Source organism: Lissotriton vulgaris, chromosome 1_2 (assembly GCF_964263255.1).
Source record: "Lissotriton vulgaris chromosome 1_2, aLisVul1.2, whole genome shotgun sequence".
Lineage (NCBI taxonomy): Eukaryota > Metazoa > Chordata > Amphibia > Caudata > Salamandridae > Lissotriton > Lissotriton vulgaris.
The window spans coordinates 164229899-164256294 of NC_141686.1; the positions used below are offsets into that span (position 1 = coordinate 164229899).

Sequence of the window (26396 nt, forward strand, 5' to 3'; positions counted from 1 at the left end):
AACATGGTCTATGGACTCTCCAAACATAAGGATGCTATTCTGAAAGAACCTAATTCTTTAAATGGGTCATACATCAACCTTTGGAAGACAGCTGCAGCCAGTACCAGCCCAAAAAGGCATCCTAACTGAAAAGTGCCTATGAGAGTTTTGATAGTCATAAGATCCTTTGACATTTGATGCAGCCTTATTGGATGATATGCTACAGTGATATCAAAAGTGGGGAAAACCTTGGCCCATGCAGCATCATAAGAATCTGTGCTATATTCGGAAGAGGAAAATGCTCAACCATGACACACTTATTGAGTGCCCTAAGATCCATACACAATCACGTTCAAGGATCCCTATTTGGCAGAACATTTTTTACCTCACGTTTGACCACTTCTCGTATCAAAATAGCAATGACTATGATGTTACTAACTATAAGAACTGCACCCTCCCATAACTTTATTTGGTGTCCATATCCCCTGAAGAACCTACATTTGTCAGACAACTCCAACACAACCCCCTGTGGACAATATCATGTTCCTTTAATTTAACGTTACCCAGAAATATTACAACAAAGACTTCATTAAATATCAGGGTCAACTATGCCTCTGAATCAACTAGAGACTCATCTTGAATATCATATATAGTCACCACATCTATGGGATTATTTTATGTTACCCCGTCAGACACCATCAAAATGCTGTCCCCCACTTCCCTGTCCAATTCTGATACTACCTAGTTTACTTTATTATTATTTGTGCTTGAAAGACAACACTTTGCCAAATTACCCATGTTGTTGCTTATCTTGCCCAATAGTAAGGGCAGAACATTTCTTAATGGTGGTCATGTGTCCAACAAACCACATATTTAGCAAACACCTTTGATGTTAGTTTTTATTGATTGGTAGGTTCTTACCTTTAATTCATCATCTTTCATCTCAGCATTCCTGACGGAGGGCCTAACATGTTTTTCAAGTTCCTTCCTCTACATATGCCACTGACTGGTGAATTTATTTAGCAATAGTAATGTCTTCGGTCAGTGTTGATTTATCTTTCAACCCCACCTCTTGACTGACTTTGTCAGCTGGCATGTAGGCATGAATTGATCACTAATGCATTCTTCCAGTGTAGACCCAAGTTAATAAGAGGATGTCAACTTCTGCAGTGTTGTTATATAGTCTTCTACACTTTGATCACTAATCCCAAAATAGTATAGTTATAGTACGGTGCTAATGTTTCATCTTTCCCAGTGGTGAAGAGCAGACACTCGGCTCAACACGCCAAGATTACAGGTGCCCTTTATGGAGGCCTAATGATCCCATCCACATCGCCACTGTGAAATATAAAAGGCACATCCACTTTGTAGGTTCTGAAGTTGTCCTTATTGATAAAACCCCAGCCTGAGTGTGAGGGATATCTTCTTCAGCTCCAACTGTTCCCACTGGAGTCATAGTCAGGCTGTACAACCTATAGAATACAGGTGACAGGACACTTCACCAGTTAGAAGTACATCATGTTACAACAGAGTACATCAGAGACAATATTGCATCACATTGTGATCACTATGTTTATATTGTTTGTTTTATTTGTATCTCAAACTAAAAAAATAGACAATACCACAGTGTCAAGCCCATGTCAACCTCTATCAATAGTTCAGAAAATGACAATGCGTACGCATTTGTTTGTATTGCTATTGAGCTAACCTGTCTTCAACAGTGCAGCCTTCAGTAAGAGAGTCATCAAGTGAGCGAGAGAGTCCTCAAGTGAGCAAGGGGTGAGGTGAAGGAGTCTCTTCTCAGTAGGGCCTGGGGTGGGCAGATGAAGCTGGGGACCTCCTAATCAATGGTGAATGAAGAGTTTCTTTAAGAGATGTTTCTTCAACTCTTGTCTAAACTGGTGTGACTTCCCTTCCTCAAAACAAAGTGTAAAACAAATGCCGAAAAACAAAAATCTTGAAACAGAAATATCGAAAGCACAACAACAAAAGAAGTATAAGGGCAGTTCTGTGAATTTGAATATAACATATCTTTAAGCAAAGAGTAAACGTTTTACAGAGTCAGGAGCAAGGAGAGGACAGCAATGAATTTTCACGCCAAAAACCAATAGTATGCCAGGAGTTTTTGTAAGCGTAGTGAGACGTTTACGCTAGCCTCACTTTTCTACAACTGAGGGGACCTACGGAGAATAAAATTTGATGTTGAATGGTGCAAAAGAAGGAGTTTGCTGGAAATAAAAGGTTAGATACCCTGCCAGTTTCTCATGCCTTTTCACATAGGCATTCAAACCGCAAAAATGAATTGAAAAGATGTTACATTTTGTACTAGGTGATTGTAGAAAGGCATGGACTGGGAAGTGAATTTGAGACTGGATGTTGTCGGTAGGAATGTAGCAAGGAGATGACTGAAAACAACGGTACTGGAGTCGAAAGCGGGATCCCACCCTCACACAATGCGCATTCTGCTGGGCATTTTCAAGTTTGTCTTCTATTTTAGTCACTCTTCAACAGGTCGGGACAATCAAAGTAACATGTTATTAAAGTCTAGTTCTATAAATGACAAGATTTAATGACCCCTTTGACTGTTATGGAGGTTCACCCACAGCAAGCAGCAGCCCTGCGAATTTCAAACGCGTCACACTCATGGCAAAGCCTTCACACTCATGATGACTCCCCCTAGCACTGTGTACGTCAAAGAAGTTCACAAGCCTAATAAGGGTACCTGAAGTTTTTAGGGTCAGTAATAAGGACACACTTGCAAGTTCTGTTCACTTCTATTGGTAGTTATCAGATGATAGCAGCGTCACAAGTTCAGTGTGTATTTGGTACAAGTTAAGGAAGTATTCTGTGTTGGCCAGCGTAGCTATGCTAGAGAGGTTTAAAATAGATGGATACCCCACAGAAGGACTGCTACATTGAGTTGTAAGCTTACAATACATATATAGTTGTTCGTTATGTGCAGCTGATTCACAGCGACACTGTTGTTTGTGGCCAATTTCAGTGTCACGCTGAAAAGCTTGCTTTTTCACAGCAGGGCCTGGGAAAGGATCTTTGTGGCTCTAGGTCATGCAATTATCTCCCTCACGGGTGCAACTTTTGCTGGTTGTAGGACTAATGGAACATCTACCTGCAGGTGGCGCTCTAGACAACTGCTAGTTGACCTTTGTTCTTTAACCCTTCCTGGAATGGAATCAGTAATTATTTGTAGGACACCCTAAAGTGATGCAGGATTCTGCACTCTCAATCATACAAAGTACACAGCTGACACTGATTGTGTAATGTAGGCAGGTCAAGAATGTTGAGATATTGATCATGGTCTAAGTCATATGTTATATTAAAGTTTTTTCAAACCTGTGCATATCAGTCTGTTGCACTAAGTAAGAAAAGATTATTGCCTTTTCTCATGCAGGATCGATCAAAATTCCCCAGTGCTCCTGGAAGACCCTGTACTTAGGCAGATCGGTCAAAAGTACAATAAGTCACCAGCCCAGATCGCCTTGCGCTACCAGCTTCAGAGGGACGTTGTGGCCCTAGCTAAGAGCTTCAATGCTGAGCGCATTAAGCAGAACCTCCAGGTGAGAAACAATACGAGGGATTGAGGAATGTTTACTGTGGTGTGTAATTCTGTAAGGGTAGTAGCCTCGTAGGAGGCTACATGGTAGTCATAGAGAATAACTATTGTGTATTACTGGCAATGAATGAATGAATCATCTTTATTGTAATAATTATGTAAAACCATATATAATCTTAATTAAAACAATTGAATAATTTACATTAATTTTGCAAGAGAGGTTTGTCAAGTACTACTAGCCACTGTGCAGTAGTTTCAGAGGTCTTTGTGATAGCATGTTTAAGAGGGAGTGGTGATTAACACAATACAACATTAGAATGAATCCAGCATAGATGAATAGTGCATGGAGATTCTAGCCATTGTATGGATCCAACATTTTCACAAAGCCTTGGAGAAGAGGAAGAGTCCTATTAGTCCAGGTGAGTAATATAAAACAGGTATTAGTCTTCTAAATGCACAGGACTTAGGGATCCAGGTGGAGAGGGCAATCAAGATGAGGCTATGATTAACCAAACAGTGTGATGAAGGAGTAGATTGTTTTATGAATTTGCAGTCGTCTTTTTCCAATTTCCAATTAGGTGCTGGGATTTTCACATTCATTCGCCATAGACCTGAAGAGGTCAACTGTCATATGTCTTATATCTAAACAAATGTGTCAACAATATTGAGGAGAAATGAGGCTCATGGAAGGTTAGTGAGGGACAAACAGTTCTGTAAGATAGTTTGATAAATGAGTATGGCCTGATTTTTTGCACAAGGCATGGTATTTTAACTGTCACTTCCATAGTGGGAGCAAATGGAGGGATTTCGGGGCCAGTGGGATGCAATCGTTTTTTTTTCAGACCGAGCATCGGGTAAGCTGTATAGTTTCAACACTCTCTGGAGTTGTGAAAGAGATATATCCAGGAGACCTTTTTGTATACTGTTACCATAATCCCAGCGTGACATGATCAAGGCAAGGATTAGGACCATGTTTGATATATCTATAAATCCAATAAGATGCCAGTTTAGTCTTTAATGATGAGCCTAAGACAGAATATACAATATTATTAGTCACAACAACTGAATAGTTGTTCTCAATAAATTAAAGATGCCTAAAACAATCCTAGCTAATGATGATCTCTCTATGAAGGTCCAAGAATTCAGTAACCTTATTGGAAGAGTCATGCTCTCCAGACAGATCAGGAAAGGTTACGTGACACTTTTTGTACACGGATCAATAAACAAACCTTTCGAATGATGGGGTCTTTAACTTGCAAAACTGGGGTAGCAGCCTGTTACATGAGAGATACCTTCTTCATCAAGATTGCTTTGTTGATACGTTTGGTACAATTTTGTTATATTGGAATTGTTAGAAATGGCCCGTTTGCAGGGTTATCCCCAAACATTTTGCTCCTTCCTTCTATATTTTCCTGACCTGTGTTTGTTGGCTATAGGACTCTGGGCACTTTACCACTGCTGATCAGTGCTAAAATGCATATGTTCTCTGTGTGAATTGTTATTGCAATTGGTTCTCCCTGATTGGCATATTTGTTTTACCAGTAGGTCCCTAGTAAAGTGCCCTGAGTGTGCCAGGGCTGGTAAATCAAATGCTATTAGTGGGTTTGCAGCACTGATTGTGCCACACACATGAGAAGTCCTGAAAAGAGGTCTCATGCCTGCCACCGCAGTGCCTATGCACAGTTTGTTAATGACCATGTTGACTTGGCAAGTGCACCCACTTGCCAGGCCCTGCCCTTCCCTTTTCTCACACATAAGACACCCCTATGGTAGTCCCGAGGTACCACCTGGGCAGGGTGCAGTGTATGTGAAAGGTAGGACATGTACTGGTGTGTGTAACATGTCCTGATTGTGAAATACTGACAATTTCGTTTTCACTATTGAAGGGCTATCTTGCCCCATAGGACAGAATAAGGAATGCTTTGTGACATTTTACGGACATGCATCAGATCTGCTTGCAATCGTGACCAGATCCTCGAAATCGCCACAGGTAATCTCTCCATAGTGCTCCATTGTGAGCCTGAAGACTTATAGCTTGGCACGAGTCTTAACCCCTCCAATTATTGGCAACGGAGGGAGGCTACCTCTCAAGCATTTAGATTGACCTATCCTGATGATGATCCCATAACCGTTGTTGGGGCTCGAAACGTATTCGACAACAACATCTTAACTCCGACTCTTAATTCTTGATTGTTGTGTAGTACAAGATGTGTTTTCTCTATTGTGACTACTGTATTCTTTATCACTGAAAAGTCACTTTACCACTACATGCCTGAGGTCAGGAAATCTTTTCAGTTCCAGAACCGCTCCACTTGTTTCTCCCTTTATGTTATTGTATGTTAGTTCATGTTTATTGAATAAGTGAATAAATTAAATAAAGTCCATTGGGACAACAGTACACTCGACGCTGACTACAGTTTTGTGGTTATAGCCTAATACCCTCTATGACAGGGACCGCTGGTTCTAGTAATATATTGTCACATTTTACGAGCATATCTTCCCATAGGGATAAGATGGAAAAATTGAGTTTGGTATCCCTGAACTCAGGATTTAATCACACATCTTCTAGTAAAGATGGTTTTAAAATTGTGTGTTCAAAAATACCACTTATAGAAAGTAGCTTTTTTCTTGTTCAACTATCCTGTGTGCCTCTGCCTGTTTGTGGACTGACTGTCTGGCTAAGAAGTGACAGGGACAGGGCAGGTCCAGTGGCTCCAGGAGTCTGGATGAGTCAGCATTAGGCCTGATCTGCATTTGGAGTGGTGGGAGGAGTAGCACCTGTACCTGAATAGGGCTGTGCATGCCTTCCACAATGCTGGCTCGGCCCCCCTGTGGTGTGTCTGGAGCCGAGGCTCACACTGACAATGGATGTTGTCGCGCACTTCCAGAGTGCCCCCCAGAACTCGTTTGAACTGGGCTCACAGCCCCTGCACAAAGAGAACAAAGACATTTTAGGGTATAAGTATCAGACCCAAAACCCCAGACTTTAGATCATTCCTGGAATTCAAAAGGAACCTTTGCCAAGGAGAAGAGCTGGAGAAACTGAGAAGTACTGCCCTTAATGTGTGTCTGGGGTTGGCCTGAAGTTGCTGTTTCTGCCAAGGAAAGGAGAACGACTTTGCTATGTGCTGTGTCCCCTGCTTGAAGGAGATCTCCAAGATCCTGAAGCGAGCTGGCCTCCTGTTCTGAAGTCTCAGGGACAGAAAGACTTCACCCCAGCTCCCCTAAACTCCGCTGATGTGAGTTCGAGCCTGCCAAGAGGTGCCTGTGCCAGTTTTTGGGCCTCTTGGGGTTGTTGCTGCTGTTTGGGAGCTGGAACCAAGAAGAAACTCAAAGAACGACAGAAATCGACACTTCGAGTGCATCTCTGATTTCCACGCATTGTATCTGTGCGGCAAGTTCTTCCGACGCATCACCCGCGGACTGGAACTGTCACGAAGAACCGACGCATCACTCCCCATACAGAGCAGATTCGATGCAACCCTTCCTCTGTGTGCAGTGGGACTGTCGCATCGCCTCCCCAAGTTCCCAGGAGTGAAGCGTCTCTTTGTTTTCCGCCGCTGCGCCTGTTTGGCTTGTGAACTTTGACGCAACTATAGGTACTTCGGTGAAAAGTCACGCATCCATAGTTTTTTATGGTACAAGTTTTTGCAACCCTTTGAAAGTCCTATTTTTAACTGTGTATGTTGGATTTCTGTTGTTTTGGTCTTGTTTAGTTTAGATAAATATATTTTATTTTTCTAAACTGGTGTGGTGTCCATTTGTGGTGTTTACACTGTGTTACTGTGAGTGTTGGTATAAATACTTTACACATTGTCTTTGGGATAAGCCTGTCTGCTCGTGCCAAGCTACCAAGGGGGTTATCAGGGGTTATATAAAGTGTGTATCCCCCTTACCCTGACTAGAAGCAAGGGTGCCTATTTGGACAAAGGTACCTACCTCTGCCAACTAGAGAACCCCATTTCTAACAGGGATATTTTCCAATTCTCTGTTATACTCAGCAAAACAAGGTGATGAAGCCTAAACCTCATAAGGATAAAACAATCTTCATTCTAAAACTTGAAGAAAGGTACCTCTGGTAGTAATGTCTTTAATCAGTGCAAAGAAAAATATGTGATTTATATTGGTTTTCTGATCTGTAACTAATCTGTAAAATATGATGTATTGTAAAAGCATACCTAAGAAGTAATTTAGGTAATCATTTCTGCAAAATATCATAAATTCCAAAGTTCTTTACAAAACCGGGTCAACATTTTTTTATATACTATAATTTGCTCCTTATTGCTGCTGGCAAAAATTGACAAACTATCTCCCCACTCCATTTTATATATACAATCATACATTCAGGTTAAAGCCTGAAGAACGGTCCACCTTGTGGAAATGTCTAGTAAACAGTGAAAATACATTTAGCAATACGTAGGTTATGCAGATTTATTTTTGTTCTACCACTAATTTGTAAAGTATGACCTATATAATAATATACCTAATATTGATACGTTTTTATTCATTCAAAACATCATTCACACTTAAGTTCTTTACAAAGTCCGGCAATTCTCCTTTTCTGATATCCTAAAATTTGTTCCACATTGCTTCTGGCAAAGATTGACAGACAATTAACCTACATGAGAGTATAGATACAGATTTGTCACTTAAACTAAAAGCTCTGCAACAGCCTCTCTAACCAGCTGACGGTGATTGGCAAATTGGAAGGATTTCCTTAGCAAATTCAATAATTTCTGAATAAGTTTACATTCCATAAGATCAAATTTATCAATGCATTTATAAATCAGAACTAAAGCACAATATCAAAGCGAGTATACAACTTTGTTCAGTATGGCTCCAGCAATGGTGCGTTAGAGGCCAAGTATAAAGAGTGTTGAATCCTTTAATGATCCAACAACACTAAAAGCTCTTAAATTGTATATGCTCCCGATGCCTTACCCACGTCAAAATAAGCATCACCTTCATACCTAATTGTGTATTGTTTCTGTGTATCAAATTTCAGAACAGTAGTGTAAAATCTATTGAAAAAATGCCATCAACATAAACCAGTGGAGAGAGTTGCCACCACGATAATGTGAGAGGAACTCAGTTTGTTTTCTACCAATGAAGGAACAATGAGCAAACATGAAGGTTAAAAAGCATAGGTGATAGAATGCAACACTGCTAGAGACCATTTGCTGTCACGATTTCTCATAGGGAGCAGCTAGGGTTGTTCTTTCAGTTCAAGTATATTGGGCCCGATTCACAGAATGAACTTAAGACTCAATCCTAAACTTACTACTATTTTAGTATTCACAGAATGCACTTACTACTTTTGGCATTCACAGAATGAACTTACTACTTTTGGTATTCACAGAAGTTAGGATTTTGTCTTAAGTCTGTCTTAAGACAAACTTAAGACAGACTTAAGACAAACTTAAGACAAAATCCTAACTTCTGTGAATACCAAAAGTAGTAAGTGCATTCTGTGAATGCCAAAAGTAGTAAGTGCATTCTGTGAATACCAAAATAGTAGTAAGTTTAGGATAGAGTCTTAAGTTCATTCTGTGAATCGGGCCCTGCCTGTCAGTATAGAAAACTTAATTCACATTCAGTAGTGAATTGTCATCCCCATTTTGCATGGCATAAAGGAGAGTGAATTTTGATCTACTTTTTGAATGGCAATATTATAGTAAACGTTGCAGGAAAACCACATGCCACCATTCTTTGTAGCCAGATCAACTAACCCACTGGGTGCTGTCACACTATTGAATGTTAGTGCCTGCTCTAAAGGCTGTCTGCTTTTAGGGTACTTGTACCCAGTTTTGCAGTTGTTGGAGTTGCTAGCTTATAATTTGCTGTACCCTCAAGCATTACAAAGGTATGGTAGTTTTTACTTCTGATTGAGAGTTCTGTTTATGTGTGATGCTTTGCTGAATGTTCCATGCAGGGCAAAATATTTGGCAGGCGAGTATAGTCCTTCGGGGTGGCGGAGGAATTACCTCCAACTACCTGACAGACCACTATCCACCAAATTTAACGATGGCTGCTGGCTCGTTGGTCATCTCTGTCCCTTGAAAGCAACTGCTATTTTGGCATTTTCCTTCATGGTTAAAAAACATTTGTGGGTGACCGCTGTTGGTTTTGAAGGCTATCCTCCCCAAAAAAACTAATGAACTCACACCCTGAGATTTTTCTCCCAGAGTGTGGGGGTCATTATTTGTTTTTTCTATCTGTGACAGACAGAAAAAAATTACACTACACTGCCCACCCTAAATAGGGTGTGCGTTGCAGTGCCCTTCCTCTGACAACCCCTGCTCCATCAAGGTATTGGAGGCAGCGTTCTGTCGTTGAAGCTCCATTGGTTTTATCGATGGAAACTTAGGGTTTATTAACCCCCTCTCAAGAGAAGAGAATTTCTCAGATTCTGTGTTTTGGAATAAGGAATTAAGGGGCATATTACCAAGAATAAGCGATAATTATCGCTAAGCTTGGTTAGCGGCAATCATTTTATCGCCGTGCTTCGCCTATTTTTATAGCTTAGAAACCTTGCTATTATCAAGGTTTATCTCCTAAGCGATAAACATCGGCCGAAATGCATGAATATCGCTGAAAAGTCAGCGATATTCATGCATTACCGAGCAAATGCTCTTAGCCATGTTATCCACCTACCTTTCGATAACATGGCTAAGAACTGCTCAGGGCAGGTGTTAGCTTTTGGAGATATTCGTGCTTAGCGCGAATATTTCCAAAAGTAGGTAATAGGAGATAGCGAAGTTAGCGACTGTTTCCAGTCGCTAACATCTTGGCACGCCCACTTTGCATATCATTAGCGATAATTATCGCTGACATGCAAAGTGGGCCCCAAGATGATCACTATAATAAAATATAAAATTATCGCCGCTTTAGCTGGAAAAATTCCTGCTAAAGCGGTGATAAGACCCTTGGTAATATGCCCTAAATTGTTTAATGATCTGAAGTGAGAGGGTGTTATTAAACCTATTATTTATATAGTATTTTGATGTCAGTCTTCCTTATATTTATGACAACTTCTCATAATTAATTATTTTTAGAAAGAGGAATATTAATATGACTGGGCAAGTGCCCATCTCAAAGGAGAAGGCCACCACCTACTAGGTGTCACACAATTTATACTGAACCTCTGCTCAATCCCTGCTAATGTAACACAAAGTAGCAAGGCTTTAATCAAAGAAAATGTAACAACTATTTGAGGGTGTCTAAACAGTAGAAACAGTCACACAAACCACATTAAAATTCCCAAACATTTGTTTTACAGAAAAAAATAATCTTAGTTAAAATCAGAGCAAAATGCCAAAAAACATAGGGCCCGATTCACAAAGGTAAACTAAAACGCTCGATTTAAACTTAGACCAAATGTCTAAGGTTACGACTTTGGGATTTCACAAATTGCATTTCCGAGTACTATCTTTAAGTCCACACTTGGGGCAGATCTCCGCTGAGTGCGGACATTAAGATAGTACCCTTAAATGCTCTGTGAGAATTCCCAAAGTCATAAACTTAAATATTTGGCCTAAGTTTAAATCAAACGTCTAACTTTACCTTAGTGAATCGGGCACATGGTGCCCAATGTAAATGAATGGCCACAATAGACTGGAACTAAGCTGTAATCTCAGGCATAGGAAACTCACTAGTGCCCTCCCACATCTAACAGTGAATTTTGTTTTGAAGCAGGCCTGGGACCTACAGCAAAAGAGGAGACAGAAGTGGAGTCTGTCAGTGACCAGGCAAGAGATACAGAATAATTGTTGTATGATCCTGTTTGACCACTGTCAAGAGCACAACAGATTTGCATGTGCCTCAGACAGGCCTATCAAGCAGGATCTGACACAGTTGTGCAACAAGATGCCAGCAGCCATCACCCTAAATATTCTGCTGAGCTCAGATGGGCCATCTGTGCCCATTTAGTTACACCTGTCAATAAAAGTGACCTATTATGTGGTTCCTCGAAGGAAGGAATTGCGCATCTCGTTAACAGCTGAGTACAGCCTGACCATCTGTCAGAGACTAATGCTAATTAGACTCTCCAATGCTCAGGTAGGTAGATGGAAACTTTGTGAAAATGAGATTTATTTGTTATATATTAAAAATACAACTTCATCCTCAATACATCAATAGGATTTTTAGTATCTATACCAAATAATGGTTCTAATATTTTCCTAGCTGCTCCCAGTCCCATGAAAGCAATACTAATATTTGAATATGTTCTCAAGTTTTCCATACAGGACAGCTGGGGCCTGCAACAGTGAAAATAGATTTTGGGGAATTGTCAATAAATGAACACATTGAAATAAATGTTCTCCATGTCTCAATTTTAAATACTATGCACCTCATCTTTTGGACTACAAGACCTACATTGGGGTAACTTACTAATATTTAAAAGTGATGATGCCTGTTTTCATCCCTTATTTCTCTCTTTTTTAAAAAAAAAAAACACTAGTCCTTCTGAAACATATCAACTAGATTTTACTCCCATAAACCCTTATGTATCCTCCCACGAATTTTGCACCTCCAATCTGAGAGAGATTGAAGGAATGGCTTCTCCACTTAAGTTTTTGTTTTTACCAACCGATGTTTAGAATTTGATGAAATGAGCGATTACCATTAAGAGAGCTGTGCACTGATTGGCCTTAAAGTATCAAGCATATAAGTCTTATTTCATAAAGTAGTTGCCCCTCCCTGCTCTGAGAAATGTTTTCAGCTAAAGTTTTCCCTCATTTACTGAAGGGCTGATTTTCTATTTATGTTTCAAAATTCAGTAGTTCTCTTCCAAATGTATGCAATGAGAATTAATTATTTTTTTCAATGGCAGGTGTTCGACTTCAATTTGTCTCCTGAAGATATGAAAATTATTGATGGCCTCAACAGAAACCTGCGCTATGATTGTTTGGACGCGTAAGTAATTTTTGGGGGACAAATAGTTAATGTTTCAATCAAATGGATACGTGTTATGATGAGTGGACTGTTCTTAACGAATTAGGAAATACTACATCAAAATAATGAATGCACGTGAATTTCAGTGGGTAGTCTTCCAAAAATTTGAAACTCGTCTGATGAAATACCTCAGATTATTGATAATGTTTCACCTGGGCTGGAACTTTACCAATGACCCCTGCAGTAGACCATAACAAAAAAGGCATAGCAAAAAATATGTTACTTATTAAGTCTCACAAGTTCAAGACAGCAAATGCGTAAATGCGCCAGAGGTCCAGCGAGAGGAACCACTGCCGAGTACCTTGGAAGAGGGCCTCATCCAGCGTTCCTCCTCTTTTGCTCTGCAGCAAGTCCATTGGTAGTAAATGTGACTAGCATCCACCGAAGGCCCTCCAAGATGAGAGCTCAATCTGGAGCTCCTACCACTCAATCTCAATTCATCAATTGACTACCTTTCATATTAGCAAGCACAATTACTGATTCCATTTTAAAAACAATTTTTTACAGAGTTTTATATAGCATGAACTTGACCCAAAGGTATCAGGTATCAGAGCGCTTTACATAGCACCAGTTGCCTTGCATGAGGACACATTTTTTTTTTTGTTAGACACAGGGAGATTGAGTGATTTGCCCAGAATCACAGGATGTTCAGCGTCGTTGCCGAGACTCGAACCCAGTTCCCCAGATTCGAGGTCGACCGCCCAAGCGGTTAGGCCAACTCCTCTCCCCATGGTGTTTCGACTGAGTTGTTGCTCCAGATTTAAAGATTTTAACAACAAACTGGAAGAATTGCACCTCAAACCATATTTATACTTTTATTGATACCAAATTTTCAACACTTTGTGTTCACTTTTTTCACCAGTAACATGATTTTGCTAACACCAAAGGTAAAATCCAGGCAATAGTAATGTGCACTCAGCTCTAAATTACTGTTAGCACAAAAATAGGTGCACCCATTTGTGTACAAGCACCATGGATGCCAAGTCCTCCTATTGCTCCTTTGAGCCTGTCAGTAGGCAAAGCCCACAGTGCCAGCTGACTAATGTCCAGTTTGAGCAGTGTTCTGTCTGGATGTACTCAAACAGTTAGACGATTATAAAGCAGTTACTTCCTTGCCATGAATGAATAAAAACTGTCCCAAAGAGCGTTCCAGCGCTAGAGACAATCCAAGCTTAAAAGTGGATGACTAATCAAGATTAAAAAATCAGGGTTTCCGGGTTTTTGGGAACATCATAACGGTAGGTGTCATACGTTGGCCAGCTGTTAGAAGGTCCATTGTTTGGCAGCCAGGAAGAAGAACTCTCACATATCCTGGTGTGCTGAAACCTGGGTACACTAAGGAACTTATTTCCTGTCAACCTTAAAGCTCTCTCTGGACTGTACATCTGTACTAGCCTTTGAAAGTATTTAGGACCTCTTCAGGTATTGGCCTAGTGAGTAGAAGGGTCTTAAAAATGACTCTCTTATGGATGGGTAGCCAGGGTATGTCATGTGGGGACTGAACAGAAAGTAGATTTAAGGGTTGTACAATTTGGGTCAAAGGTGTTAAGTTCAGACTAAACAGGGTAGGACTAAGCAAAAAGCCCAGAGAAACTCCCTTTTTAAGCTGGGTAGAGCTGGATTTATAAAGGCCCAGGCTGACTTTCTGAGAGTAAAGGGTGTATCCACCTTGGTGCCAAATACCCTACTTGGCCAGCTGCTCCAATAGAATGAAGTGGGACACGGTGTTGTTCTCCATGCTACTGGAGTCAAGCTACCCTGGCTGATGAGGGCTGAAAGCCCGAAGCCGGTCCTAGGATGCTTGTTTTCAGTCCAGGGAGGACCTGGCCTGGCAGTTCGGGCTGGTTTCCCATTGGGCACAGTGTCAAGACTGATGAGCATATGGCTGGGTCCAAACTGGAATGGCATTGTGAGCAAAAAAACGATGGATTTAGGCTCAGATGTCTGTACTGGGATGAATGTATGACACTGTTCTGCATTCTGTCTATCAATTTTTCTTTTTGCGAGGGATCTAAAAGCATCAAGGGAGCATGACTTCAGTTGTCTAGAGTGGCACAAAACTGTCCTAAGACTGCTAGAGGAGCATTCTCTGTATTGTACTGTTGCCAAAAGCCCAACTGTGAGCCATCCAGGAGAGAGTGTGCTTCAAGAGCGCTTGATGGTTGCTTATTTACTGCTTTTCAAAGATTTTAGTTAAATGTAAATGTGTTGTATTTGTATAGCGCGAACAGTAACCCGGAGGCATCCCGGCGCTTGTACTCCTACCACAAGGGAACCCCTCCTGGCTTTTCCTTGTGAGGTGTCCACTCCTGGGCATCCCATGGTGAAACCAGGCATCCCTTGTGCATCGGGGGCCGTTGTGGAGACTAAGCAAGCTATTGCCCAGAGTTGCAGCGTGGGGCCCATGCTTAGATTCGGCACTGAGGCGAGAATATCCGGTCAGAGGAATTTAAGCCCGATCCCACCGAGGTGGGAATCGAACCCTGGTCCCTGGCCAGCGTTCTGCATCAAGGTCTGCCGCTCTAACCATTGAGCCACAGGAAAGATAGAAATAGGCCTAAAATTCACCAAAATGGTGCTCAAAGGCTGTATTCTTCATCAGAGGCAGCACTATTACAGATTTCCAGGAAGCGGGTATAAAGAGGCCTTTGAACAACTCGCCAGCCTCTCCAGATCCCCTGTCATGTAAAAACTGATTATTGAAGCAAAAACTCTAATTTGTGATGCAGACCATGTACGAGTGACTCATAAAACAAGCACTGGCAAAGATAATAGGTCTCGCCTATGCAAGAGCTATTGGCTTAGCCAATACGATTTAGCCATGTTGTACACCAGCGTGGCTGCTGTTCAGCATTGCTAAATGTTAGTGCTGTAAAAGGGAGTGGCGTGGAGTGTCTTAAAATGAAGTCTTGTGGAGTAGAGTGGAGTGTTGTGGAGTGGAGTGATGTGGAGGGGCGTGAAATGGCATAGTGTTATAGAGTCTCATGGAGAGAGTAGAGTGTTGTAGAGTGGAAGGGTGTAGTGGAGAGAGTGTCATGGAGCTGAGTGGCATAGAGTGGAGTAGAGTGGAGTAGAGGAGAGTGTTGTTGAGAGGAGTGACATAGAGTGTCGTAGAGTGGAGTGGTGTGGAGCAGAGTGGAATGGAATAGATGGTGTTGCATAGAGCGGAGTAGATTGTTGTAGAGTGAAGGGGTGTGAAGTTGTGAAGTAGAGTGGAATAGCAGAGTGCAGTGGAGATGTAGAATGTCGTAAATTTGTGTAGAGTGGAGTGGTGTGATGTAGAGTGGAGTAAAGTGGCATAGAGAGAGTTGCATAGAACACTGGAGTGGAGCAGAGTGTTGTGGATTGGAGTAGAGTGGCATATAGTGGAGTAGAGTTTAATGGAATAGTGTGTCAGAGTGGAGTATCGTGGAATGTAGTGTCATACAGTAGCCTAAAGTGAAGTGTCATAAAGTACAGAGTATATCGGTGTAGAGTTCAGTAGGGTAGAAGATATTGCCTTGGAGTAAAGTGGTGTAGCGCTTATTGGCACAGAGAGGCATATAGTGCAGTGGCACAGAGTGGTATAGAGAAGAGTGGAGCACCACTGCATAGCGTGCAGTGGCATAGAGCACAGGGGTGCAAAGTGCTATGGTGCAAGCTGGAGTAGGATGGCGTAGACTGCAATGGCATAGAGTGCAGTGGTGTAGAATAGATTTTTTCAGAGTTAACTGAAGTGGCATAGAGTAGAGTTGTGCAAGGTAGATAGCAGTGGTGTAGAGTATTGTAGAGTGCAGTGAGATTGAGTGGAGTGGCGTGGAGTGGAGTGGCATAGAGTGCATTGGCATGGAGTGCAGTAGAGTGTCGTAGAGTTGAGTGATGTAGAGTAGAGTGGTGTGGCATAGAGTGCAGTGGTGCAGAGTAGAGTGGTGAAGAGTGCAGTCTTGCAGAGTGGAGTGATGTAGAGTGCATTGGTGTAGAGTAGAGTAGTGTAGAGAGTAATGGCATAGAGTTTAGTGATGCAGAGTAGAACTGAGTGGCATTGAGTGCAACAGTGTAGAATGACATAGCATGCAGTGGTGTATGTTGTTGAAGAGTAGAGTACAGTGGCATAGAGTGCATTGGTGTTGAGTAAAGTGGTGTAGAGTGCAGTGGTTGAAAACACAGTAGTTTAGAGTGGTGTAGAGTAAAATGGTGCAAAGTAGAGTGGATCAACTTAGAGTACAGTGGTGTAGATTGTATTGGTGTTCATTAAAGTGGAATAGAGTGTATTGGCGGAGAGTGCAATGGTTTAGGGAAGAGTGGTGTAGAGCTCAGTGGTGTACAATAGAATGTTGTAAAGTAAAGTGGAGCAGCATAGGTGCAGTGGTGCAGAGTGCAGTGGAACAGAATAGATTGCTTCAGAGTAGAGTGAAGTGTTGTTGCATAGATTGGTGCAGGGTAAAGTGCAATGTCAGCGTAGTAGCGTAGAGTGTACTGGCTTGGAGCAGTACAGAGTAGAGTGCAGTGGCATAGAGTGCAGCGCTCCAGAGTGGAGTGGCATAGAGTGGAGTGGGGTAGAGTGGAGAGCCCAAGTCTGTAGTGGTGTAGAGTGCAGTGGCAAAAAGTGCAGTGGTACATAGTAGAGTAGAGTGAGATAGAGTGCATTGGCATAGAGTAGAGGGGTGCAGAGTATAGCAGATATGCGCAGAGTACAGTGGCTAAGAGTGTAGTGACATAGAGGACAGTAGTGTGGTGCAAATTAAAGTGCAGTGTTGCAGAGTAGAGTGGTATAGAAGGCAGTGGTATAAAGTACAGTTATGTAGAGTAGAATAGAGTGCATTGGCATGGAGTGCAGTAGAGTGCCATAGACTGCAGTGACGTAGCTTACAATGGAGTATATTGGCATAAGTAGAGTGTTGTAGATTATAGTGCTGTCAAATAGAGTATAGTGGAGTAGAGTACAGTGGTAAAGAGTATATTGGCTTAGATTGCAGTGGCATAGAGTGCATTGGTTTTGAGAAGAGTGGTGTAGAGTGCGTTGGCGGGGAGCGCATTTTCCTCTTGCCTCTTCCTCCACCGGCATTTACGGGAACATGGTGCGGGAGCCCATTTGATTTCCAGCTATCGTGGGGCTGCACCTCGCTGGTAGCACTGACTTTTGAATTGATATTTTAACTGCCCACGCTGACTTTGCGCTTCTATTTTCTTTTCTTTCTTCGTTTGTATTATTGTGTGTTACTTGACATTAGCTGTGCTTGTAGGCTTATTGATTGTTTCAGGCTCCCCGGTCCACCGCAGCCGTCTTGGCTGATTGCTGTGGTGGTGCCTGAAACCTAGCTTTGCTGCCGGAATCCTCACTTCCGGTTAGCCATTTTCCCCACTTCTGTCGCAATTTTGCTGGGGCGAGGTCTAGTTTTTCGGCTGCCTCTTCCTCCACTGGCATTTAACCGGAAAATGGCGCGGGGAGCCGGCGGCGCGCCGGCAGCGTGCCAAATGCAAGCCTGTCTGCACCCGTCTACGCCTGTACGTCACCTCTCACCAGGAATGCTGCTGGCCCATGACCGCTTATTTATTCTAGGGCAGAATTATTGGCCATTAATTCGATGGTCAAGGACTGCAGTTTGCCCCCAGGGGGTACTCTGGAAGGGCCTTTTGGCTGCCTCTGCTGTAGGTATGTTTCTTCTATGCCATTGCGTCCTCACTCTCCCTCTTCTCAGCCTAGGACTTTGATAAACATTTTCCATCTGAACGTGCGTTCAATAGCCAAACACTATTTAGAAATATATGATTTGGTAATGGGGGAATCTCCTGATGTGTTTTTCCTGACTGAGACTTGGCTTAATGATGACATGGTAGCTAACCTCGCGCTGCCCCCAGGCTATACTATTCTTACCATTAATAGAGAGTCTAGAGGGGGCGGCATCGCTGCCATTTTTAAATACTGCTATTCATGCTTATTTGTGAAAGAAGTAATGAAGGGGTGTGAATGTGAACGTTTTCATATCACCTTTAGTGCCCACCTGACTATTGCAGGGCTGTTAGTTTATCGCCGTCCGGGGCCTGCTAAGACATTTAAGTCAGCCCTGATGGAAGCTATGTGCATGCTTGCAATGGGTACAGACAATTTTAGTATCCTGGGCGACCTCAATCTACATTTTGATCTTACGCAAGACGTGGAAATTTGCAGTCTGCTTGCTGATCTGGCAGCCTACCAATTAAAGCAATTGGTCTCTGGCCCTATTCATCTAGCTGGCCATTTGCTGGACCCCATTTTTTCTAATATTCCTTCTGCGACTGTGGAGACACCAAAACCTGTAGGCTTGTCTGACCACTCCCTGGTATCCATGTCTTTTCCAGCTTTTGAGCCTCTTGATAAGGCTGCCCAGCAGCCCGTTTTTAGGCGTCCTTGACGTAAATTGAGGCTGGAGGACTTTCACGCGCTCCTGGCTGTTAATCTTCCGGAGTCGTATAGCGACGCTGATGTTGGCTATAGCTCTTTCTGCAATTGGATTGTCCAAGTGCTGGACTCCCTCATTCCAGCTAAATGGTCCAAAGGTTGCCTTTCGGACTCTAGTCCTTGGTATAATGATTCTTTAACTGTGCTGCGTAAAGCATGTAAGAAACTGGTGCGCACTTGGAGAAGGGAATATGACCCTGTGGCTAAAAAGTGTTATATGGCCGCCGTTAAACACTATCATCGATCCATATGCATCGCTCGGGTGGCCTACTATGCTAACAAAATCAAGCTGAGCCCTAATCCGGCTAAGTGTATTTTTAAGATTCTTAAGGACCTCAGAGTAAGGAAAGATTCCTCGGGTTCTGTTATTACAACTGATTAACAGTGCGAGGACCTGGCAAATTTCTTTGTCAACAAAGTGGATACCATTTATCATTCTTTCCCACAAAGGTCTCCTCCTCCTGTTGATCTCTGCGGTTTTTCCTCTCCCCATTTACTGCTAGCTATCCCCAGTATCACACTGGAAGAATTTACTTTACTGAGTAAGAAAGTGAAATTGGGCTCCCCGGCCGATCCTTTGAATCCTGCTCAGTTCATGGATTCGCTCTGTCTCTTCCTAGCCCCTTTGTGCCATGTGGTTAACACTTATTTCTCCACAGCTGTGGTCCCGGTGCTGTTGAAACAAGCAAGGGTATCACCTATACTTAAAAAACCATCACTTGACCCGGCCAAGCTTGAAAACTTTCAGCCAATACCTCTCCTTCCTTGAGTGGCTAAGATTGCGGAGGCCCATGTTAATAACACACTAACCAGGCATCTGAATACTAATAACATCTTGGTCCCTCCCAGAATGGTTTCAGCTCCAGTCAAAGCCCGGAGACTGCTCTCCTGGCTGTGACAGATTATCTGCGGACCATTCTTGATTCTGGTAATACGGCGGCACTGATCTTGCTTGATCTGAGTGCCGCTTTTGACACGGTTTCTCATGGGATGCTGCTACAGCGCCTGGAGGCAGCGGGTGTTGTGGGCTTAGCACTGGAATGGTTCAAATAATTCTTGACGGAGACATCATTCTGAGTATCGGTCCCCCGTTTCTTTCTCAGGCCCATTCCATCGGTCAGGGAATGCCACAAAGTTCTGCATTGAGCCCCGTATTGTTCAGTCTATATGTGCAACCTCTTGCTGTGGTGGCTAGGAATCTGGGCCTCACCATGGTTTCGTATGCAGATGATACGCAGCTGGTGGTGGCCCTCTCTGATGATTCGATGCAGGATGATGCCAGGTTTAGGAATGGCCTGGCCGGTGTTGCAGAGTGGATGACCTCGAACTGCCTCCAGTTGAATGCCAACAAAACGGAGGTTCGGTTGGTGGGGAAGGATAGGAGTCTCTGGAGTGAGCAATGGTGGCCACCTGCTCTTGGAAGTGCTCCCATTCCTATGCTGGTGGTCAAGAACCTGGGGGTATGGATGGACTCCTCCCTCAGTTTCCAAGAACACACTAAAACAGTTGCTGGCATTTTTTTTGGGCTCCTTCGGGGACCTAGGCCTGTATTGAGGTTCTTTGATCCTCCTATGCGCCAGCTGATTGTTCAATCTGCTATTTTATCCAGACTTGATTGTGCTAGCTTGCTCCTATTGGGGGCTAATCAGGCTGAGGTTATGTGTTTGCAGCGTGTTCAAAACACTGCCGCTAAAGCCCTATTGAGCCTTCCGCATAAGTGCTCCTCTACGGATGCCATTCTCAGATTACATTGGTTACCCGTGTCCAAACGGATTCAATTCAAGACTCTCTGCTTGTCTTTTAAGATCTTGAAGTTTGAATCGCCTGTCCTTCTTGATAATTTGGTAGACCCATATGTTCCGACTCGCCAACTTCTCTCTCCCGGACAGCATCTGGTTAGAGTCCCACGAGTGAAGCGTCTTCGGATCGGGGGTCGATCTTTCCGCTGCTTAGCAGCTAAGCAATGGAATTCCTTTCCTCCCCAGATTCGCAGCCCGGACCGTCTTCTGGATTGCAGTAAAGCTATTAAAACTTTTCTTTTCCTCTCTGCCTAGCTTCTATTACGCGTCTGTTGGTTGTATGTCTTCTGGTGTGGTTCCCTGCCTTTTGGTTCCGTCTGATGCTGGCAGCACCGGGACGCCTCTTTGCTGGGGCAGCTGCGCGCTATATAAACTCAGATAACATAACATAACATAGAGTGCAGTGGTTATAGTAAAGTGCAGTGGCATAAAGTAGAGTGTGCAGAGTAGACTCGAGTGGCACAGAGTAGAGTTGTGCAGAGTGGTGCAGCATAGATTCCAGTGGTCTAGAGTGGAGTGGCACAGAGTAGAATAGCGCATAACAGAATGTTTGAGAGTAGAGTGACATTGTGCAGAGTGGCGTGGTGCGCGGTTGAGTGGAGTGGTGAAGGGTAGAGTGCAGTGGTGCAGAGTAGATTAGAGTAGAATAGAGTGGATTTGCATAGAGTGCACACGCATAGAGTGGAGTGGTACAGAATAAAGTGCATTGGTGTGGAGTGCGGTGACATTGAGTGCAGTAGCATAGTGTGCAATATTGCAGGAAGAAGTGGCGGAGAGTGGGGTGGAGTGGTGTAGAGTAGAGTAGAGTGGAGTGACCTAGATTGTAGTGGTGTAGAGTGCAGTGGTGCATAGTAGAGTAGAGTGGGGTACAGTGCGTTGGCATAGAGTAGGAGGGTGCAGAGTAGAGAGGTGCAGAGTGAAGTGGCATAGAGTGCAGTGGGGAAGAGTAGAGTGCAGTGACTGTGTGGAGTGGTGTGACATATTGTGAAGTGGTGCAGAGTAGAGTGCAGTTGTGTGGAGTGGAGTGATGCAGAGTAGAGTGGAGTATGCATGTTGTGGTAGCGCACTGCCATTACTGACAACACATTTGTAATTGAAATAACCATTATATTTGCACTAACATGCAGTTTTACTGTGCACAAACGATAATGTGTGGAAATGTCATCACCAAGAGTATTGATTTTGTTTTGACCATATTAAAATATTTGTTTCTACTACACTTCAGAATTGAAAAAAATGGGCTTCATTTGTGCTTTCCGAATTCTGATTTCTTCTGAAATATCTGCACGGTTTATTTACTGACATTTAAATTGTGTTGAGTGCTAAAAAAACATAACATCACACAGCCTTCCTTCCATCCAACACAACCTCAGTAAGATTGCATGCTGTATTGAAGAGTATACAGAGGATTAGATGGCTGCCTCACACCTTTCATCTGTACACTCTGTTTCCAGGCTCAAGCTTTGTAATGGTTATTCTGCCTCGGTAAAATCCTTGTTGTAGGCAGACTGCATTCCTATGTCGTAAGTAAATGCTCGAGTTTCTTGTAAAGTGCCACTCAAAGTGTCACATATAAGGCCAGGAAATGTCACTCATTAGCAGACTGAGAGCTTGGAAATGTCATACATAAGAAAACTTAAAACTCGGTAGCCCTGCTACGGAGGTGTCTTTGGTAAATTGTGCATTTTAGTCAATGAGGGCATACAGCTCTGTCCATGTCCAAGTGGGGTGCTGGGCGGGCGTCCATCACACCTGTCACAAGTGTTTTCGAGTGGCAGCCATTGACTAGGAGTTGCTGTGATTTACAAGATGGCTGCCATTTCTGCTTACATCTGAAGACGGACTTCAGGGTAACTCAGTCAGGTACATTACAGGTTTATGAGGATTGGTGGTCTGGAGACACAGTCAGTCAGAAGTAAGGTCATTTCTCAATGCTGTTCACAAGGCCAGGGTTTTACATCTGATGGGTGGTGTAGTGTCCTGCTGGACACGGTCTAGTTGTTCTAATGATGCCATCTATACTTTACACCCACCTACCACTGGTGTCACGAGCGAGGTGACCCAGTCAATAAATGGGGCGGAGCGCACGTGCTCTTGGCCTTTTTACCAGCCGGCCATCCTGGTGTCTGTTTCTCATTCATCACCATAATGCGGGCCTAGGGCCCAATATCACTTTGGCGACGAGGACGGAGCTGTACCCAGCGTGCCACAGCTTAAAGACCGTGGGGAAAGGGGAGAGAACTGCAAGGCGACATCACGCCACCCCACCCCCGCATGATCGGCACCGGCCGCCGAGAAGCCCGCGGGGCGTGTGGCGAGCCCCGGGCCTGGACGCTACGAGAGGGTGACCGGGAGCCTACCCCGTACCTCTCAAGCCTGAGTGAAAGAGGCCCAGCAGCCCGCGTGGCATGCCAAGAGCCCTGGGGTGAAGGTACGGTGACCGGGTGCTCACCCCGGTAATGCTGGCCGCCCTGCTTGCCAGGCGAAGCCCCGGGAAAAGGAGGAACCTGCGTGTGGGGCCGGACTGCTAATTCGCCGGCCACCGCCACCGCCTGCAGAGAAGCTAGGTAACGTCGCGGCCCAGTGGAGCCCACCCGCGTTGGCCGCAACCAAGTGACCCCCACTGTGGAAGCGGACCGACCAGAGCCCACCCAAGTCGGCCGCAAAGAAACACCGGAATGCTGAGTACCACGCGGAGCCCACCCGCGTGGTCGAACACTCCCGCCAGCCAGAGGTGAGCCCATGAATCGGGGGAGAGCGAGCTGCCGCACGAGATTGCCCCAGCTGCCAGGCAGGCGCTGCAGGGAGACCCCGGAGAAAAGTCGCCCGGTACAATGAACGCCAGTGGGAGCCACCCCGCCCCTTCGGCTTGCAGTGAAGCGCCAAATGCCCCGACACGCAAGGGGCGTGTGAAGAGCTGCCGGGCCATGTATAAAGAAAGCGGAGCCCACCCACAGGGAAGTGCCAGCGTGCGGCCCACGGCTGAACAGAGCGATTTACCCCCCCCCCCCCCCGCCTGCGCAGCCCGCGAACTGGAAGGGACTGCTGCGAGGGGCGGAGAGGAGCGGAAATGACTGCAAGCGGCCAGTGCCGCCGCTGAATAGTGAGGAGGGATAGCGTCTGCACCAACTCCCATTCAAGGTCCATTAAGCCCTCACACAGGCGCGCAGCCTCCTAAAAGAAAACAGTGCCACTCACCGGAGTGAAGCTGGAGCCCGAGCGGAGTCCTCCTGGAGCATCTGGCCTCCCCTGTGTGTGCGACGGGGGCAGCGGTGGGCATTTGGGGTGGCCTCGCCGCAGCTTCAGAGAAGCCCACTAGTGCCCGCAACGCTGCCCCAACAAAGCCTTGCGACGTGGAACCAATCTGCAGCACAACGGAACAGGACGGAGATCGAAGGCCCGCAGCGCCACCTACTGGCAGTTTCACTGTACTGCACCAGCCAAATGAGGAAAGTACAACCTGAAGGACAGGTGGCAGAAATAATAGACGACCAGGAGTATACTAGATACCAAGGGCCACGAAGCACAAGGACAGCTGCATCACGCTAGCTACACAGCAAGGAAGCTTCACGACCGCCAACCGAAAGCAGCAAAGTGCAAGAATTCCACACGCACATCAGGTTAGCGCAGCACTGCGAAGAAAGGCGCCGGGAGTGAAAGTACTCCATGCACAAGGACGTGCAATGAAAGAGTGACGCAAGATCACTACGCAACCAGAGAAGGCGAAGTAACCACGCACGTTTAACTCCCCAAGAAGCACAAAAGCCTCACAGTCAGCGCGCTAGAGAGCGTGCCCGCGAAGAAAAGGCCCAAGGAGCAGTGACGTTACCCTCCTACGACAGCGAAGCACATGAAGAGCGCAGACAAAAGCGCACCAACGCAGAAGCACTGCAACGGAATCAAGGGACGATCCCAGGGATCACGGACGGTATGAAGACGCAAGACCACGCAAAGCCAGAAGCGCGCAGGAGTTCGCGCCTGTGAACCTGACTGCACAGTCAGCACCCAGGAAAACCTCTCCACACAGAAACACTGCTGAACGCATGTCGGAGAGCACACACGTCTCCAACGCCACAGCAAAGCACTACAGTAGGCCAAAGACCACCCACGGTGTCCTTCCTCACACTGCCTTAAGATGGAGCTGGCCACGGCCCAAGATCGGCAAGAGAGGAGTCGAGTCGCACACCCCACGTGGCAGGCCGCCACAGCACTATGTGCTCCTACAAACAGCGACACAAGACCGGACGTCACGTCGCCCAGCAAGCTAGGAGCACCTCACCAAGTGACTAGCCAGCCAAGCACGCCAGAGCAAAGGCAGAAGCCGGCGCCACGACAGCGCCGCCTCGAAGTCCAAATGTATCGCCCTCGAAGAAAAAAAGAAGAGTGACAGCCCTGTCACCCCGAAGACCGGATGGGCACAGGTGGGCTAAACAAGCCAACAAAGGGAGAACACCGAGGATTCACAGCCAGCCAAGAAGCACACCCTGACATGCCAGACAGCCACCAAGGCGGACGGACATCCCAGGATACAGCCTCACGGATGAACCAAACATAAGCCGCAGCAAGCGCAATCCACGTCTCATCCCAACACTTCCCCAGGCGACCGCCCATCCCCGAGCGTCGGCAGTCTGAGTCAATCGGCATCCCTGCTCCTGTCCGCAGATGCCACGGGCGAAGATCAGCACTGAGTGCCCGCCCTCTCACCGCCTCATGATGGAGTCGGCAGTGACCCCACAACAGGCAAGAGAGGAACTGTACACTCTACGTGTCAAGCCGCCACCTAAGGTCAACATCAGCAAAGCGGAGGCACATGGCTGCCAAATCTCTCTGGACATCCAACACTCCCAGCAAGTCACCAACACCTGTCATCCCGAGTCTCTACATGGCTGGCAACCACCCTCACCCCAGCCATCAGCACCTGTGCCAAACAACACCACTGCCAGAGACCGGCAGTGCGGACCGGCAAGAGGTCCGAGAAGTTCAAGGAAGACGTGGTCTGCGAACAGGGACCAACGAACTTCGACACCCTCAAGAACTAGAAGTAAAACCATCAACAGGAGAAGGTCGCGGCGACTGGTCCAGTCACAGAGTGGAAAAGAAAACAGTGTCCTAGAGCCAGGACAAGACCAGAGGGAAAGGGGCGGAGTGCACGCCGCTCGGAGAAAACCTGGTCAGGAAGACAAGGACAGCGAGATGACCAGACCGCATCGCGAAAAGGAAAACGGGGAAGAAGGGCGCAACGCCATGAAGGAAGGAGAAGAAGAAAAAGTCATGTGGCACGACGCCATAAGAGTAGCAACATCCAGAAAGGTGAGGAGAGGTGTGACAAGTCTACACACCCACCAGAAGAAGAGGTGACACGCACCACAACACCGCGTACAGTGACCCACAGGTCCAGGAGAACATTGATGGCACTAGAAACAGAACAGGCATATACTTACAAGTTCCCCGACGACCGGTTGACTACAGGAGAGTACAGGCTGGACCATTGGTGACACCTACCTTTGGGATTGAGCGGAAGATTGGATGTGGAGAGCGCTCAGGCGTCCGGCAAAAGGAGAACTGACCACTCCACATCAGCCCGTGGATATCCAAGGGGCAAAGGCCTCAAGGACACCAGTGGCAGAGGGTCACGACACGAGAGATGGATCCGTTGCCGTCTACCTTGCACGTC

General features: G+C 45.2%; 1 protein-coding gene across 1 annotated transcript in view; it reads left to right on the forward strand.

Annotated features, from left to right (window-relative positions):
• LOC147734756 (aldo-keto reductase family 1 member C1-like) overlaps nt 1–26396 on the forward strand; it is a 124383-nt gene that overhangs the window by 96600 nt on the left and 1387 nt on the right. Inside the window, exons 8-9 of the mRNA XM_086953036.1 lie at nt 3389–3554; nt 12384–12466. Coding sequence (XP_086809162.1) covers nt 3389–3554; nt 12384–12466 — 249 coding nt within the window. The remainder of the gene's footprint in view (nt 1–3388; nt 3555–12383; nt 12467–26396) is intronic.